The following is a 19,618-nucleotide window of genomic DNA, read 5'->3' as shown; positions in this document are numbered from 1 at the left end:
ACTCTGCCAGGCAGATGGAGCTGGCTAGCTTAGTAAAAGCTAGGGGGGGGGGGCACTCTTGCCCTACCTGCCTCATGGAAAGGTTTTGTGTAAAGTGTACAAATAAATGCTTGAAAATTGCACTTGTTAAGTCGTATGTGTATCAAAAATGAAAATTATATTTAACAGTGAATGTAATTGTATTGAAATAGGACTTCCATATTGATAAAATCAGACCTCATGTGAGTTTATACAGGGTGGTCCAATAAACTTGTGCATTAGGGACCACCCTGTATGTCTTTGTGCTTATGATGATTATTATATAACATCTGATAATAATTTATTTTGTTCATGACAGAGTTATTTATGTAAGTTTGTTACTACTTGATAATTGTATTATAAACCCAATATGACCTGTAATTGTGCAACATGTTTATTACTTTTATTTATTAATAATTATTAATTAGCAGAAACACTGCAAGTGTTATCATTGGTTAAAACTAATGTCTGCAAGTAGTTATTTTCACGTACATTGTACTTAAGAATATTACGAGTCAACTAAAGGCTCTATATTAAGATATTCCAGTTAAAATCCATACACGTCCTCTTGAAGATATGACCTTAATCTCTAACACAGAGGATATAGATTTCAAATGGAATCCGGGGTGGATTGAAATTGAAATCCACACTCCCTGTGTGGAAGATTAAGGTCATGTCTTCCACAGGGGTGTATGGATTTCAACTGGAATAGCTCATTTGTATTCCTAGTATTCCATTTAATTCATGTATAGTATTCTGTTTAAGTGCAAAATGCCAATTTGTAAAAAGAAAGGGTTGCCATACTTAAGTAGAGATATAAGCAGATATGTTACAAGTTTTGATTTGATCAGGCCAAAGGCAGCAAATGTAAAATTTTGATACATACAAGCATTTGAGGGAAAAAAACTATTTGTGAAATTCAACATTATAAAATTTTGTAACTTTTCAACCAAGTTTGAGAGAAATGTGAAGATTCCAGAATTTTCAGGCTTGATTATTGGGCTAGTTTGTTTGTGTAAACGGTTGGAGAAGATTCCATTCCGGAGTTGTTATTGGAGGAAGAGAGGGGCCACTCAGCAACCAATAACCACCTCAGGAGGTAGATCATGCAGTGTGATACCTATTATTTTGGCCAGTAGAAATAATGGTGGAGTTGCTGGGTTGGCACTTGATTTATGTATCAAATTATGACCTTAAAAAGCAGCTTTTGGGTCAGGAAATATTCTCAGTACTTCCAGTTTTAAGATGGTTGTTGATGAATCAGATTGTGTAGATTGTCTAGGCAACAAATGGTTGATTGTGTTTTCAACTGATTGAGTGTCCTAGGGTAAAGAAGAAATCAAACTAACAAAAACAAACAAGTTAACATAAAGCATAAACATACATACTAGCTCAGTCGTATTTTGTGGGCTCCTTCTTTGTTCCAATTCAATGGGTGGTACATTAACCTTGGCCTCCAAATTTCAACTGCTTACTGATTGACCAATTCAATTACATGAATGTATTTTCATCCTTACTTTATTTATTAATAAGTGTCTGATTTTGTCTTTTTCAGATTGCTTTCACATTTACCAAGTTTATTAGCAGCTTGGTATGAATGTTTATAAAATATACAAATGTTGCATCTTAACTATTGCAATGAATAGATGATTTTCTAAACTTGATAAAGCAATTGATACTAATATGTGAAATTGCGGATAGTGTACATAAGTTTTGTGGTAGAGTTTTAAGCTTTCTCAAATGGAAGTAGTACTTGGCGTACTTTGTATTCAAAATTGCATATTTATATTTTCAAAAAATGATGTATTTTATAAAATCTCTCAAAAGCCAAAACAAAGTTATACCATTAGGTGTGTTATTAACCAGTTATTAATAGCATTACTAACATTATTGCCACGCTTTCAAGTGATAGCTGGTTTGGCTTGTCTTGAGTTCGAAATGTTGCGTAATTGTCACATTCATGACATCATGGATTCATCAGAATCATTTCACATATAAACCAAATAAGTTTGTTCGGCTTATATATGGCGGAAATTAATCGGCTTTTGTTACTACACGCATCAATAAGGTTCCAACTCGTGTTGCGTAAATTCATATAAGCATGCGCCAGTCACACATTACGTAACGCACAACTAGCGAAAGCATTGAGCCCAACTGCGTGCACACCATTCTATATCAATACACGGTGTTATGATTCTTAGTTTTTCCGCCTTATATAAACCAAACAAACTTGAATGATACATGTATTAGAGTTCCATTCTTGAGTAAAAACTTCATTTGAATGAACAAAGTTGCCAACAGCTGTACTCAATCTGACTGCAATCATATTTCAAGAAACAATGCAAACACTCAACCTTTCTACTACAAGTGAATTGGATTTACGCATTGGGCACATGGTGGCATTCAGCACACAATGTTTGCCAACAATCACAGTGTTGGCAGCTGTGTTCATTCAAACAAATGTTTTACTATAATTTGCTTTAGCTTCAGGACAAGCTGGGAGAGATGCAACAGTTTTCACATTGTTGACACCTTCCATAAACTGAATAAACCTTAGAATCAACTGCATGTAATAAAACTGACCATTTTTAGAAAATTATCAGATGGCAGCTGACTTTGGAAATCTTGTACCAAATTTTGTCCTTGAACTGATTATACAAGCAATGATTTTTAGCATTCCATGTTTCTTGTGATTTCCAGGGGAACAAAACAAAATCAATTATAATAGGTCGGGGACCAACAAGTAAAGAACAGAGAGCTTTGAAGAGCTATACCCATGCCATGATAACAAAGTTGTGTTTGACAAGGGTAGACAGTGTGATTAGCTCTCTTGATATTTAAAAATGGGGGGGGGGTTGCATGATCACGATTCACGTATAAGGGGTATATTTTCATGATGTACAAATTGAGAACAAGGAAATTTAAGAAAATACACCTGCACACCTTGAAGACAAGTGTATGCTGTATTAATATATTATAAGGTTTACTACCTTTTGAATTTATGTTTCCCAGCTGTTATGGACGGTTTTAGAATATAAAAAAAATGACTGATTTACTTGCCTCAAATGGGGTATAAATAATGTCAATACTTGTTTGCGGTTGGAAATTGCACTTGTCATACATGTTCAGGGGGTATTTACTCACAAATATTGTTTAGGATGTGTTATGAGACGTTGAGGTCACACATGATACCCCCTTCTCAATGACCAGCACCCATCGGTCAAAACTCGGCAGCTGGCTCTTTATGCCTTTATAGATATCATTAAACTTGTAGTACAATTTTAGGCCATATTTCAAAGAAATTGTAAAATGAGTATTTTTGTAAGCAATAGATCTTTGTTGACAGTGCTGTATAACTATGCTATATAGCGTAAATGTTAGATTTAAAAAGATCAATAATATTTTTGATAGATTAGTATTTATTGTGAACAAATAAATGTTGATCATGCCATGCAGATATACTACTTAACTATTGATGAAAACAAGGTTTGTGTGTGTAGATGTGTTATCTACAAATAGTTGGGGTTCGGTCACAGAAATAGAGCAAAACACAAATACCCCAATTATTCCACCATTCTCATCTCTTTAGCACACCATTGAGGATAAAATTACATACACTGTGGCAAATATACTTGCTTGGGGTACACATGGTTTATTATATGTTAATATCTGCTAAACCAAGGATTCTCAAATAATGGCACAAGTGCCACTTCGGAGCTTCTATAAAACTAAGAAAATGACAAGAAATTTGTGACTTTTTGGGCAATTTATTTGAGAACCCTTCTGCTAGACAACATTATGCCTAAAGGGTTTCTATAATGTTCTTGGAGACCAAAACTTTTTCTTGAACTTGTCTTCTGGTATTCGGAAGGCAATGATGGTATTTTTAAAAAACCTAGTAAAAGTAATAATTGCATTCCAAGATAAGTTGTTACTTCATTTGCAGCTTTGAAAACTGTTAACCCCATGGGCAGTACAGGCGAATTATCGGTCTCTAAGAACTATTTTGATTGGTTACTAAGAGGACTAGATCACATATTGAGCCAATCAGATATATGGTAAGAATAGTCAGTAGGGCTGATGGGATCCAAGATTAAAATGGCTGAGAGATCCAAGAGCTCTGTTTTGATTGGTTACTCAGATGATTATATCATGTAATTAACCAATCAGGGGCACTGTAAGAAAGACAATAGTGTCCATGGGGTTAAGAATTTCAGTAATGATTCTATAAATAGATACTGTACTATGATAAATCTTAAAATAATTGGTGTTTTGAAATATTTTCTGCAAGTATGTCTTGCTTATGTGTAGTAAAATTGTACAATATCAGAATTTCTAACATTGGTATTACCTTCATGTAAGTCTAGTAGAGTTAACCTACTATCGAGACAGGGATTATACATCTGTCTAATGAATGATGAATATGAATGAATGAATAATCCCTCAATGAAATCTTAACATTAGGCGACAAAAATAATCCTGTTCTACGGGTGGACTGACCTTTCAAGTAGGGTCGAGCAGTTGCAAATGACCTTAAAAATCATCAAAATCTGTTAAATATTTTGAAATACCAAAAAAAAAAAAATCTGAAATTTTCCAAATTTAGGTTGGCATTCATTTGTACAGGAAATTTTTCCCCCAGTTTATTAAAATCTGAGTTGGTCAGGTCCGTAGAACAGGGTTTTTTGTCGTCGCCTCGTGCTAGGCTTACATGAAGGATAAACCCTAACATTGATTATTTGGTAAATTAATGACCAACTAACATAGACTATCGTTTTAATAGTTGCATAGTTTTGCAATCTCACCAAAGTGCTGATAACCAAATAATAATTAACAATTCACTAAATCACTAAAACATGTTTTCAAAATGATGAGTAATTCTACCTCAGACTTTGCAGCACTTTTTAAAAGGAAGAAGTTGAGCAATTATTACCGTAAATTTTGTAATGTTGTGATTTTAACCTGTATGTAATTTGGTGTTTTGCCAACCTAAATGGCATCAAGATATAGGAAATGATTTAGAATTGACAATAATATGTGGATTTGCTGATAATTCAAGTATTGGAACAGTGCCACCAAACTAGTTTTAAACAAAATAGCTGTTGCAATAATTACAAACATACTGTATGTTGCAATAATTAAAAACATACTGTATGGTGGGATAATTGGCATTATGAATTTCATGATTGGGTTATTACAGTTGATATCCATTCACCCCATATTGAAGACATTATCTTAGTCTCCCACACATGGGGTGTAGATTTCAATTGGATTCACCCATTCAGGTAACCCCATTTGAAATTTACACTCCCTGTGTGGAAGAATAAGGTCGTACCTTCCAAAGGGAGAATTTTAACTGGAATAGCCCATTACAGTTCTGAACAGGTTCACTGTTTTATTAACAAGGTTGCCAAACCCACGCTTAATAGCTCAATTGGGTGACTTTTGAAGATTTTCCCCATGACTTTTGAGATTTCCAGTCCTATAGAAACCATTGGTTAAGAAAAAAATTGGGTACCCGACTTTTCAACATTGGCTCCCGGAACTTCTGTTAGTTTCCTGTCCGATAGAAACCAATGGTTAAGAGAAAAATTGGTGATCTTTCAATTATATGACCTATGATTCAGGCTGAAATTTAAATTCTACACCTAATTCTATGGGTCAAAATACTCATTTAACATGACTGTAAGTGATAGTGTTCCAAGAGAGATGTCAGAAAAACCACTATAAAATTGAATGTATTAGTAGCAATGAATACTAACTATTCCCCACCTGTGTACTTATTAATAAAATGTGAATTAATGCAAATATGTCATTTTGTGATTATTTTATTTGCGTATTAGTGTATTTGTTTCTACAGTGAGGCAAATAATACTTTTTCAAGGAATAATCGGGGAATGGGTCTACAGGACTATAATAGTTGCAACTCTATGCAGGCTATGTATCTCTTACAACAGAAAAACATCCATAAGATGTCAGAACAATAGCCTGGCATGTAAAAGTGATATAGATAGAGGGCAAAGTTATCTCAAAATGCGAGCTACAGACCTGCTCCACGAAATGAGTGTAATGTCGCAAGTTGGTAGTTTCGAGACATCCTGGCTGCCGAGTTGATATTCTTTGTTTGCCAAGCATCTGTACAAGCTAGTAGTATGTTCTTCGTGAATGGCTCATTGTGCCTCATTCACAGAGGACATGCAGATATACTATTGGCTTGAACAGGTGCATGGCCGTGTGTCCTGAACTCGCCACCCTTAGCGTTACATGACAAATATTATGAATTTTTACACCAACCGGGTTTCTAATTAGATTATCTCGACAATCATCAACCCTAAACTAGCAAAAGTATACATTTTTGGAAAGCTGAAGGCATAAGCAATTTAAATATATGCATTTCAACTCATTATACAGGGTGACCTGCAAGTTATACAGGGTGGAATAAAAAAGATTTTGATAAAAAATGGGTCACTCAATGCATTGCTTATTACCAACTTACAGTAATAAACTGGAAGTAAACAACATTCATTTGGTTAGAGGATATGGAGAGCCAACTGACTTTGGAAGAAACCGAAATCACAGCTGTTTGGTAATCTCGGAATATAGGGTGTCCCAAAGTATGTTAGATCTTTTTACAATTCAACATATTTTGAACCTAAACATTTTCCCCCTAACTCATACAGAAAAAATATGTCCATATTTAGATTCCTCATCAAATTTCCCTTCAGAAAATCTATACTTTGACTATGATAGGAAAAGTAATTAAAATTTACAGTAACTTTTAGATTTTGAAGACATCTGCATTACTTACTACAGTGTTTAATATGACAACGGGTAGTTTTGTATGGAAAAGTTTGTATTTTCTAGACTAAACCAATCATAAATGATTAAAAACAATTAGTAGAATTGTTTAGCTGTAAGGCCATGAGTCTTTTATATGCTAAATAGAGTCCAAATCCAATTTACAGCCTTTACAGAAGCAGATTACGCACTAAAAATACCAATCCCATAGAGTTTGTGTGTACCACATCCCCCACCACCACATCCCCCACCACCGCCACCCTGCCCATTCTGAATTCTATGAAGCACAGTGTTAGTATTAAAAAAGTTCAAGTATTTCTTTTTACAGGGTTGAAAGTGCATTTTATTTAGCAATAAAATGAGACCACAAGCATGACAATAACTTCTTGCTTGACAGAGATATCATCATTTGTTTTGAGTCGACTTTGGCAAAATGTAACGTCGCCACCTTTTTTTGGTGGCGAGCTAAAGACACACGACCGCATGTGAAACAAAGAAAACCAACACAGCAACCAGGATGCCTTGCAAAATTACCAACTTGCGACTTTACATTCATTAACAGTCCCAACCAATTATCATACCTGTTTTGAAAGGGAATGCAACACAATCCAGTTTCAAAATAAAGTGCATCGCATAGAACACTTCTTTATAAATAAATTTTATTGTATAACATTTGGACATGGTGGATACAGTACAGACATTAAAGAGAGTTAACATGGCAAGATACAATAAAATATAGCTAATAGTAATTACAATTATTATACCTGTCCTTTCAGAACCCAAGTGTGTTTCCACATGAATGTTAGGTTAACGAAACGATAAACCCATAAATACACCTCACATTGTGACCCAGTACAAGTAAGCGAGCAACTTGGAGGGAAATATCAATCATGATATCAATACAATTCTATAGTAAGATGCATTCAATTATAAACAGTTTGATATCATAACTCATATTTCCAAATATAACATCACATTTCAGTCAATCCAAATTACTTCATAAATAAAGAATAAAGCCAAACACTATGTGAGATCCCTAGACAATTTTCTGAGTGATTCTTGTGTATTAACTTCATGTAAGCATACTCAAAGTTGCCCTAGTTTCAAGAAAGGGATTATACAGCTTATAATGGGCTAAAGTGTTCTAATCCTCAGGCATGCATTAAAATTCATTTTAAATGCATTTATATTGACAATTTACCATATTGTGCTGGGTCATATGTAAGATCAATATTTCATATAAAATGTGTGCGTATCATAAATCACTTTTTAATTCCTTGTTAATGCTGAAATGTCTTAACACTCCTTCAACATAATAAACCCTGTTTATATTAAAACGTTATACCACTTATTCCAATTGCAAACCAACACACATCTATTCCAGATGAATTCCACACCCCCATGGAATTCCAACAAGTAAAATAAGTTGTTTTCAAGGTCTTCAGTTTGATAACATATCTCTACATTTATGTCACTCTCTAATATGATATGACCATTGACCAAGTTAACGGTGAGCAGCTGCTGCTTTGCCTAAAGTTAATTTTTTATTACTACCGTGGTCCGGGTACGCGCTGGTGAATTGCGATCGCGTAGAAGTGACAAGGTCGCCTACTACGCGCCGCGCCGACGACCAATGGGTCAACCGGCTTGTTGTCAAGTGCGTTGATCAGCCAATCAGCGTGATTGTTTATTTCTTCTGTGTGTACGCTCGTCTACGCTTGGTGCACAGCTAGGACCACGGAAGTAATAAAAAATTAACTTTATTATAGCCCAATGTATACTCCATTATTAAGGCTGCAAGGTTTTCCCCGTTGCATCATCACATGACTTGCTTGACAACTCTACCTTCAAATTTGCACATGGTAGTTACACATTTGAGGCTGGAGTTCTCATTTTCTGTTGATGTTAAAATTTGGATGATATTCAACTCTTTTATGTCATGCTTCATCGATTTCTACTTGATTTTGATAGCTTTGGACTCTAGCTATCGGTGAGCATATTCTAATCTTGGCTTCTCGAAGTAAGATTGAACTGGAATATGTTTAAATTTCAATGATATTCAACTATCTTTCAGAGCAAAGGTTGCCTATTTTGAACAGTCAGTTGAAATGCAATTGTGATCACTCGTCGTGATCGCGATCCGCTCCGTTTATGTCATGCTTCATCAATTTCTACAAAATTTCGATAGCTTTGGACTATAGCCCCAACTGTGAGCAAATTTGATGCCTGGAATATGCTCAATGTGATATTAATCACTATCAGAATGTAGAAGTTGAACAATTTAAACTGACCACATAAATGGATGACCAGAATTTCATTGCATGATGAGATTTGTTACCAGATTGTTGAGTTTCTCAAAATCTGGTCCATATTTCATCCCGCCAGCTATAATGTGGAGTACACATCATGCGATTAGAGCTTAAAAACTCAAAGTGAATCTAAAAATAGAGTCTCATCAGCTTTTTGGAGAATATTCTACACATTCTAGCTACAGTCTGCAGACTCTGCACAATAAAGAGGATACTATAGCCAAAATATTAAATTCTCGATCATGAGAGCCAACTTGGGTACGCACAGTTATTTTCGTCAAGCGTACTACGCAAATACCACCGCTTACGGCGCAAACGCAGCTTTTGAGAATTGACCAATCACACGGTCGTTGCTAGGCAAGGTCAAGATTCGGTCATGCAGGTCGCGCGATCGTGTTATTCTATGAAAAGTACGCTGACGCAGAAGGTACATCCTCTCATGATCGAGAATTTGTTATTTAGGCTATAGTTTTTGAACATGACCTCACAGCCAAAATAGGTAGATGTTGAAAACCAAGGTTATCACAATGTGCGCAAGGATGTTCCCTTGAATTTGATATATGTCAGTGATGGCAAATGATGCAGAAATTACCAACATGAAACGAAAACCGATGTAAGGCACAGATTAAAAAAATTGGCACTTCTGAAAAATAAAATGTAAAAAATTGCTAATGTCAATGTTTACCATACAAGTAACAGGCCCCATTGTCCACTCTTAGCAATGGTAACTGTGTTCATCCATGATGCACAGATCAAAGGAGCACGATATGATAAACATTGCGGGAAGCAATTCATAGTGCAATTTTTGAATCTGCATTGTGCAGACTATAATCTACAGGTTCTAATCAAATTTCTGTTGCCATAGAAACTCTTGTCTGTATAACTCAATGTGTGTTCAAAACACACACATACAAACCATAATAACCACACATGTAAGTTCACTTACTGGTAACATAAAACATGAAAAGAACAATTATCATTACATGTTTTCAACAACAAAAGCAGTCACACAAAGTACCTAACAGAACAAAACATTTTGCTGCTACAAAGCATCTAACATTTCATTGTATGCACAAAACAAGTCAAGGGTTTAGGGTAAGGAAGCCCTACCTGCAATAATAGTCAGTTGTCAGATACATGTGTACAATATAGAATGCAGAGATAATCAAAATGTCTATGGGGTAGGTATTGCAGACAGGGCCTTCTGGTCCTAAACCATTGATGTATTTCTTATTATATAAAATCAATGGAAAACAACAACATTACTGATTGCTCACAATCAGTGGCGGTGCCATAGGGGGACCCACCTGCTTGAAATAACCTGGGGGCTTTCCCCTCCAGTCTGGAATAAAATCACTGATTTGCACAATTTTACACACATTTTCAGATTTCCCCCCAATAAATTCCCTATCAATGCCTCCTCCAATAAATTTCCCCCTCAATGTTTCTCACATGAACAAAATTACTGAAAATGTCAAATTTATTGGCAAAAATCACAAAATTTTAGACAAATTCTCAGAAATTGTGCACCCCTTAAACATCCCCCCAATACCCCCTCCCCAGAATTATGTGCTGCCACTGCTTAGGGACTGAAGATAAGCATTTAATACAGAAGTGACTATGTTACTGTCATAGCAATACTATCTGTATCACAAACTGTCATGTATAAAAACAACAATGTATATACAAATGAGATGATATTTCTGGCAGTGCCTTCAAGAAGATACAGGGGTTTATCAAAATTCCTTTTACCTGGGTGCATCCACAATGTTTTAACATGATCAAGACAGGTCCAGTTGAGAAATGTTAAAACATTTAAAACACTTAGCCTGTCTTGATCATGTTATTGTTGTTGCCAAATGTAATATGTTAAAAGGAATTTTAATAGACAGTGCAACTCTATACAACTTGATTTTAAATAACATTATAGAGACAACATACCCAAATAGTCTTGTTATCATTCCATCTGGGAATGTTTGTAAACAAGAAGTACTTAAGCCTATATTAGAGTTGTCAACCCTCTAGTATTCAGTGGGAGTCTTCTGCAAAGAGACCATTTCCTTAGCAGTCTTGTTAATATACAACTTCCACAGTAGACTTATATCGTGGGGACATGAAATCACAAAGCATTTCTTACTTCAATTTTCACACTGCTGGCAAAACCTTATTTTGAAGCATCATATTTGTTAGAATACTAAGATGAATGGGCTATTCCAGTTGAATTCCATACACCCCCTATGGAAGACATGACCTTAACCTTCCAGACAGGGAGTGTGGATTTCAAATGGGGTCACCTGAATGGGTGACTCCATTTGAAATCTCCACCTCCTGTGTGGGAGATTAAGGTAATGTCTTCCATAGAAGGTGTATGGATTTCAACTGGAATAGTCCAATGTCAATCCATCGGATGGTTGTATCTTGTCCATCTCTTTTGTGTACAGCAGCTGCCAGACTTTTGACCACAATCTTCACATGTATTTCAAATTGTTCATGACAAGTATGACTTGACAACATCATTGACCTTTGAACTCCCTGCATTCATCCAATGAAGTAAGCTTTAGTAGAGTTTATACTATCTATGTTTTGGTAGGAGGCTCACAGGCAGACTGTCACACCATGGGGTTCCTATCTTCAAAACGGGCTACAAGCTGTAGAAAAAAAAGATAAAATTCCGGAAGATTTTAAAGTTGTATTTGATGACAAGCTGGTGGTGCTTCATAAGGTTTACTAGTCCTATGATTCACTAGTCCGAAAATATAAGGTTCGCTAGTCCGAAAGTTAGGGTTAGGTCATGATTAGAGTATGTGGTAGGTTTAGGGTTAGGGTGCAAATTAACTTTTGGACAAGCAACCTGTTGTTATTTTTCAGATTAGAGAACCTTAGTACTAACAGACCCACCCCATGCTTTTCACCTAGTGGTCAATGAAGTCAACTAATCGCGGCACCTGTTTTGCTCACATATCTGTTTGATATTTTAAATACATGCAATACGCATAAATAATTTCATGTATGTCATAACCTGTCACATAAAAAACACCTAAAACACACACCTCATCTAAGGTTATGTTCCAAGATGATTTTTGTCATACAATGGGGCCGGGCCATATTATTTCTTCTTTCTAGCAAACCTTGTGTTTGCTCACTGAAATCAGGTAAGTCCTTCTAAAGAATGGTATTTTACCTTATGCTTAATTGCTTTTCCCGAGATATAATTAGAGAATAAATGATAGGATTTTGTCTTTTGCCTATCCAATATTGTGTCATAATGGATGGGCTGGCCAATATTTTGAGGAGTGGATGCCGGCGCAGCCGCATCCACTACGATGTAATTTTTGCGAGAAAACTGCCTTTTTTCACAAAAAAATTAAGTTACTTTTGTGAGGACATCCCGTTGTTTTAAATGAGCGAACCCATCACGAACATCTAAGCCGCCCGAATCGCGTTCTTAGTTTTTCATGCGTGTGTATTCTGTGAACGCATTATCGCGCAATCATTGAGGAGCAACAAGCGTGCCGCCGTTGCGTGGCGGCGCGCGCCCTGACTAATATCACTAACAACTATTGTGAGATATTATACACCGGAAAACCAATCAAATTACGTGAATTCAGCCTGAAAATAGCCTGAAAACAGCCTGAATTCAGGCTAAAACCTGGAAATTTTCATGCTTGATACACTTCTTACAAAAAAATTAACACCATCAGGCATGTGACTGGTCCATCAGAATACCACAAGTAGTATTCATATCAAAGTATGATGTAATTATCAATTACATTTACACTTATGCATACACCCCTACGTGCGTGGACTTGTGATACACATATGTGCATTGTGTGTCTGTCCTGGTATTCAAAGCAAAGACATTTTTACGAGACAAACCATTCAAAGTGAGGTCTCCTCACTTTGCCTATAAACGTGCATACAAATTGAGATAATAGCATATACCCCTATAAGAAGAGTGTTATCCAATGCACATCGTCACAAAGCAAGGACTTGGATTTTGTCCTCGCTTTGTCAAAATGTCCTCACTTTGAATGTGGGAAACCTCGCTTTGAATGGCTCAGCGAACACACAACATGTGTAAATATTTCAATGAAAGTACTTACGGAGCTAATCCCAGGTAAATTTAGCAAGGTACCTATCACTGGAACTCGTCTTAAGAAATTAATTGCTACTGGTAAGAATCCACTGAAAAAACAAAAAAGATAATATAATTCATTTGGATATTTCAATAGTAATGCAAGTGGCATTTCAATAAAACCAAGTTTCAGGATGCAATCCATTACAAGCATCTATCTACAAAGTTGTGTCCAATTATCCTTGACCAAGTCAATTCCCTGCAGAAACCATCCATATCCTTTCAGTATTGTAAACTATGCGGTTCATAATTGTTGGTCCAAAAATTAGTCTATTCCAGTTTTAAATACATTCCATACGAAGACATGACCTTAATCTCCCTACCAGGGGATGTAGATTTCAAATGAAGTAACCCATCCATTTGAAAGTCTCACTCCCTTTGTAGAATATTATGGTCATGTCTTCCATTGGAGTTGTATTGATTTCAAATGGAACAGCCCAATACATCATTACACACAAACTGGATACATTGTAGATCTCTAACACTGGATACAAAATCTTAGTCACATAGCTCAGTGGTTTTTGACAATATGTACTTCCACTGTTTTTGGTCCAAGGCAAAACTGGGCCTTTTCAGTTGATATCCAAACACCCCCTATGTAAATTGCAAATGGAGACACCTATTCAGGTAACCCCATTTGTAATACACACTCACTGTGTGGACGATTACAGCTATGTCTTCCAATGGGGTGAATGGATTAACTGGAATCTGAGACTAGTCAAATATAACCCAAGAAGACAAAGCAAAGAAGGCTTCCTATGAAGGTGAAGCCAGCAATCTATATAAATAAAAGGAAGTCGCTAAATCTTGTGCGCGAATAGACTCAGAGATGATTTCACTTTCAGCTCTGATTTATTCGTACATTGATCGGGTACATATTGCCATTAAACCATCTGAGGTTCATTTTTGCACAAATTGATGGTATCTAAAAGAATAACATAAAAAACTGTCGTGTTGCTATGCAAAATCGCATGCAGCGGCATTGTGGGTAATAAGGACAGTGTGAACCGCGTAATAATATTTCCATTAAAAACCATACATGAGAGCAACATTGCCCTGTTTTCTGCCAACTGCGAGGTGGCCAAGAAATGATTCAGGCTATCTTGATGCACAACATCGCGTACTTTAAGAATGATCTTACGAGCTTTTAAGCCCCTCATGAGCCTCGCACCCCATTTTCCGCCACTGCACGAAGTTGGCAGCCAAGAGATTAAGGCTACGTCGCGTGAATTTTATTATTTATTCTAGGCCTATGAATCGTCGTTTAGTTTTACAGCCAAATTCATACGGGAGATTAAGGAATATACTGGGAACGCATTGCACTTTATTTGGTTGAAAACTGTCAAGACCAAGAATTGGCCTCAAAATCAGTGAAAATATGGTTAAAACCGGGTTTTTTCCGGGATTTTTGTTGTCAAAACTCAGTGGTAGCGCGTACCGTAACTAACTGGCAGCAGCGCGTTGGCGTTAATACGTCGGCGTACTGAGCAATGTGATGCAGCGCCTTGCGTCACGGGTGCATAATATGCACAGACCAACTTTCCGTGCCAGAGAAATAGAAGAGAAAAGAAAGGAAGACAAAACTGAAAAGGTAGGCCTATGGATGGGTCGGGTTGTGGATTATATGCATGGTACTGGATTCGATTAAGAGATTACCCGCCAAGATGATAAAAAATCGTGAGGATACGAGAGGAAAGATAAATAAATAAATAAATAACTCATGTAAAAAACTAAAATAATGAGAATAGAATTAAATAGATAAAATTCAAGCGGAAATCACAAGCTAAGCAGGAAATATGAAAAATGGGAATAAAACGTAGAAGAAAGCCAAAACTAAAAGGAGAAATGTAAGAAATGGTAGATTTATAAAATAATGCATGGAAACGGGGCTCAATAAATGAATAACATGGAAACGGAAATCACAAGCTAAGCAGCATGGGAACAAAATAGACCTATGCAAAAGAAACTGAAGAGAAAGAAAGGAGATAAATGAATTTAAAAAAAAGAAAAAAAAGAAGAAGACAAAAAAGATACGGGTAGGCCTATTATATGGGTTATGCTTACAGTAACTAAATGAAACGGGAGCAAACTATTAAGAGGGAAAGAAAGAAACTAATCAGGAAAATTAAGGGAAAAAAAAGAAGTTAAAATTAGAAACTAATCAGGAAAAATAAGAAACATAAATAACAACTGAAGGAAACGGAAATCACAAGCTAAGCAGCTAATAAAAATGAAGCTATAAAGGAAACGATAAGAAAGGATAGATTTAGAAAATAATGGGAGTGGGGTTAGGCCTAGATAGATAAATAACATGGAAACGGAAAATCACAAGCTAAATAGCATTTTGTTTTAATGGAAACAAACTAGGCCCGTGCAGAAGAAACTGAAAAGAAAATGGAAATGCAAGAAGGGACAGGTTTAGAAAAATAAAATTTACCTTTCAATGATTCTACCTTTTCAGTAATTCCTCCTGTTTTAGTGATCGCTCCCATTTACTCATCTAGCGGGGACCCGCGCGAAGCGCGGGTATCCCGCTAGTAAATGAATAAAGTCATTCTTTCTCCCTTGATATAAAACCTGTCAATTAACTTACCCAAATAATAAGAAGAACCCATAGGTTTCTACACACATTCCAATCAATGGCCACCCAATCAATACTATTAACATTCCACCTATAAAAAATGCTGTTGCTTTAAGTTTGTGTTGTTGGAAGAAGAATTTAAATGTTCTTTCTAGACCAATCACAAATGATAAACCAACAAGAAATAGAATCTGAAAAAAAGAAAACATGAAAAAATCATTAATTTACGCAATACGGCACACACCAAGTTGTTGACAGAAACTTGCCTAAGATAGCTAAGATTTAACATGTAAATTTGGTTTCATCTCATTCAATATCTTTATTGTGTTGTTAACTGTTGTTATCTATCCTTCACTCCTTAACAGGGGTACAGGGTAGGCAACTTATGTTTGGTTTGGGAAGGGGTGTGATGCTGAGAATTTGAAGTGGACCCATCAATATACCAAATTTTCAAGAAATTTGGACCCATTGATATACCAAGGCCAAATATTTAGCCAAATTTAATTATACATTATTATGTTTTGATGAATCCAAGTGTATAATGATGAAATTGGATGCTTTACACCCAATATTTATTGGTCTCGCTATGAGATGTTACTCATAGCGAGACAAATACATGGGCTCAATCGATCCAATTTTATATCAAAATTCTCTTAGTTTTTACAACTTTTCCCCCAAAATTTTGACAACAGTGAGGCAAAATTGGTATTTTCTGAAAAAATTACAAAAAGGACTCACCCATATCAAAATTGGCCTAGAAAAGGGGGTCATTGATATACCAGAATGAAGAAAATGTTGCCCATGTTTGCAGCATGTCTCTGTAGTGTATGGTCATTAGTACTGAGCACCTCCCCCCTCAACTAATATTAATGTTAAATGAGTGTTTGGTTTTAAAACATTTTTTATAATTTTACAATTTGCATGCATTCATTCAACTGATACTCACGTTTCCTATAGCAAGAAGTCCTTTATCAAAAAAGAACATAATACCAAGAAATAGGAAAAACACTCCAAACCCTGTTAAACCCACACCAATTTCTGGAAAGCAATAGAGTAAAATAGAGAACAATGTTACATGAAAAGATATTCTGAATCAAGATAGAGAATACAATGAAGCTATTTAGAACATGCGAGATAGCTTGGTTTAGTGCGGGTAGGCTGGTTTAGGGATCATGTCCGACTATTGTAGGACAGGCTTCCCGTTAGTGTGCGTCATTGCGTCCAGACGCGTATTTTACAAATTTGGACGCAAGTTCACATGGCTAATCAAGTATTTTAAGTCCATGTCACATGCATGTGGAAGCAGGCAAAACTTGAAATTTTATCATTAATTGATGATAAAAATAAGAAATTTTATTCTTTTATATTTTTATGATAATAAAAGCCCCAAAATTTTGACCCACCTGCTAAGAATTGAAGTAAATTCTGCAATATTTGTAAATGCAACGTCAGGAAATCGTTCACTTTTTGCATGCTTTCCGAACGATCGCCGTTTGATGGCCTGGGGAAGTCCTGATTGATTTGTTTACAACTGAACATGTGCCGCTAACGTGCGGTTAATGTTTATTTAATTATTAATCACAACCTGACAATATTCAATTTTTAATATTTTACGTTTATTTTCTCATAAATAATCTAGGTTTCCTTTATTAGTATTATTGTTACGATGAATAAAAGCAATTTTAAAGACAAAATTCAAATGATAACCCTTTTTCGTATTATTTGTGACAGCACGCTAGTTTTAGCTTTGTAACATCAACACGCGTAACTTTTCAGAGTTGCAGGCTTTTTGAGGCATATTTTTAACACTGATTCAACTTTGTTTGACAAGATTGAAGATTCAAGATGGCCTGCAAAAAATAAAAAATGTCCATGCACTGCATGCAGGTAAATTAAGACAAGTTAAGTATTTTTTGGCCAAACTGGAACATGCGCATTGCGTCCATGTAGCATACTAAGCGTGTAATCGTGTATGCAATGTAAGACATGTGTCCCAGTACCCTGTGTAAAGATAGTCACTTGTGCTGAGCATGAAATTGGTCACTTATCGCTCACTGTTCAAAATGTGACATCTACACCAATTACAGTCCCCGAACTGTCTACTTTTTAGCCGACCTCAATTCCGAAACATTTAGTGATAGTTAAAATGCGATCCCCAACCCTTTGGTTACCTTTGGGCGAATTTTTCAAATCTCTGCGAGTCTCCGTGTCTGAAATTCCCGGTACAAACATCGAAAATGTCGCAATTCTCAGTTCTCGGTGATGATACTATATCCGCATCGCTGTTTTCATACATGAATATGCATATCTCTGACCCCTGTAAGGTCAAAAAGCGTGGCGTTGATTTCAACCAATCCGATCCACCGTTTAATAAGCAGCTTGATACTGACGTCATATCTGAGGTGACCAGGAGGCAGGAGCTACCATTTTGGTAAACTGAACTCGACTCGTGCGTTCTTTTGGTTCACATAAATCGAACAAAATTTTCAATAACGGGTAATAGTATGATTTCAATTTTTATTAATGAAGTTACTTGTAGTTTTGAGGAATGACAAAGTTGTTTTTGGAAACTTAGATGTTTGTTTCAACTGATGATGTAGGATCGCAAGGTGAGTGAATTCGTGAAGAGATTTGCTTGTTTGAGTGATAGTAGGATACGGGATGTAGGCTAGTCCTCTGTGTTTGACCGGCTCCGGCGTCTCAATTCATAACGTCTCAATTGCATACCTGCTTACCAGACAGCAATACTGCGTATTGCTGTATGGAACCAGATATAGTGTCCCAGGACGTGTGTATGCTTTCTTCTGTACCACGCTATGTGCGCATGTGTTATCGCGGAGCACTAGACGCGTTCAGTGTTCCAATCCAATTTGGCCAAAAAATAGTAATTTACCTTTACTGTAGACAGTGTAGTGCTGTAAAATGAACATAATAGGTATGCCAGGTGAATTTAAATTTGCCATCAAACTGCATCATTTTATATATATCAAATTAAAGCCCTTGAGTAAAGAAAGCCAAAACTGAAAACCTTTTTGTCATAGCACTTTCCGTGGCAAAAAAGATCGACTTTCATCAAAAAGATTCTGCTAGCAAAATTCCCCAAAACAGCATTACGGGGGTGTTTCTAGATCCTAGTCTCATGATGATAGCAGCTTTTTTTAATGGAACTTCTATCAAAATCCCTCTAAAAATCCATGTGTGAGTGTCTCATCACCATAAAAAATCATATATTTGGGTCAAGTGAAGTATAGAAAACATATTTATGTAGGTTTCCTTGACCGACCTGTTCTTGAAAAAAATTGAAATTTGGTCCCCGCCGCCGGTCTGGGCGAATTTCGCTGACTAGCAAATGTGTTAACTATTGGTTTGCCTGGCATACCTAAACATAACTTACATGTACGAGTATAATTGTTTTGGGTGAGGTATATAATTGGAACATAGATACCTGGAAGCAAGGCAGTGTATTTATAATTAGATTAATATTTATAAGCTGCTTTGGTTTTGGGTGTGTACAACTAGCTGCCAAGCTTCCGAATTTTGAAGACAATGCTGAGCAAAATCACAAAGCCCACATCAAAATGAGGAGAAGCACGTTTAAAATAGTTTTTAAACGCTCACTTTGAATTTGATAAGAAACTGAACTATATCTTACTTTGAAAATCTGATATTTCAATCATATTTCTGCTGGACGATGGCTATTTTCTTCAATTTTCGAGCTACCAGTACACAAAATCCGTGTTTACGTTTTCAGATCCACGTCACTTTCAAATTACAGAT

The 19,618-nt window shown here is 36.1% G+C and overlaps 1 protein-coding gene across 1 annotated transcript; it reads right to left on the bottom strand.

Annotated features, from left to right (window-relative positions):
• Positions 1-10,999: 10,999 nt before the first annotated feature.
• On the bottom strand, positions 11,000-19,618 carry LOC140155745 (vesicle transport protein GOT1B-like). The gene is made up of 5 exons (XM_072178694.1): positions 19,494-19,618; positions 16,788-16,879; positions 15,854-16,032; positions 13,229-13,310; positions 11,000-11,773 (listed from the first exon to the last, which is right to left on the bottom strand). The coding sequence occupies exons 1-5, from the start codon at positions 19,516-19,518 to the stop codon at positions 11,735-11,737; spliced, it is 417 nt and encodes a 138-aa protein (XP_072034795.1). The 5' UTR covers positions 19,519-19,618; the 3' UTR covers positions 11,000-11,734.

This window comes from Amphiura filiformis, chromosome 6, assembly GCF_039555335.1.
Source record: "Amphiura filiformis chromosome 6, Afil_fr2py, whole genome shotgun sequence".
Taxonomy (NCBI): Eukaryota; Metazoa; Echinodermata; class Ophiuroidea; order Amphilepidida; family Amphiuridae; genus Amphiura; species Amphiura filiformis.
This window is presented reverse-complemented; position numbering and strand designations above follow the sequence as displayed.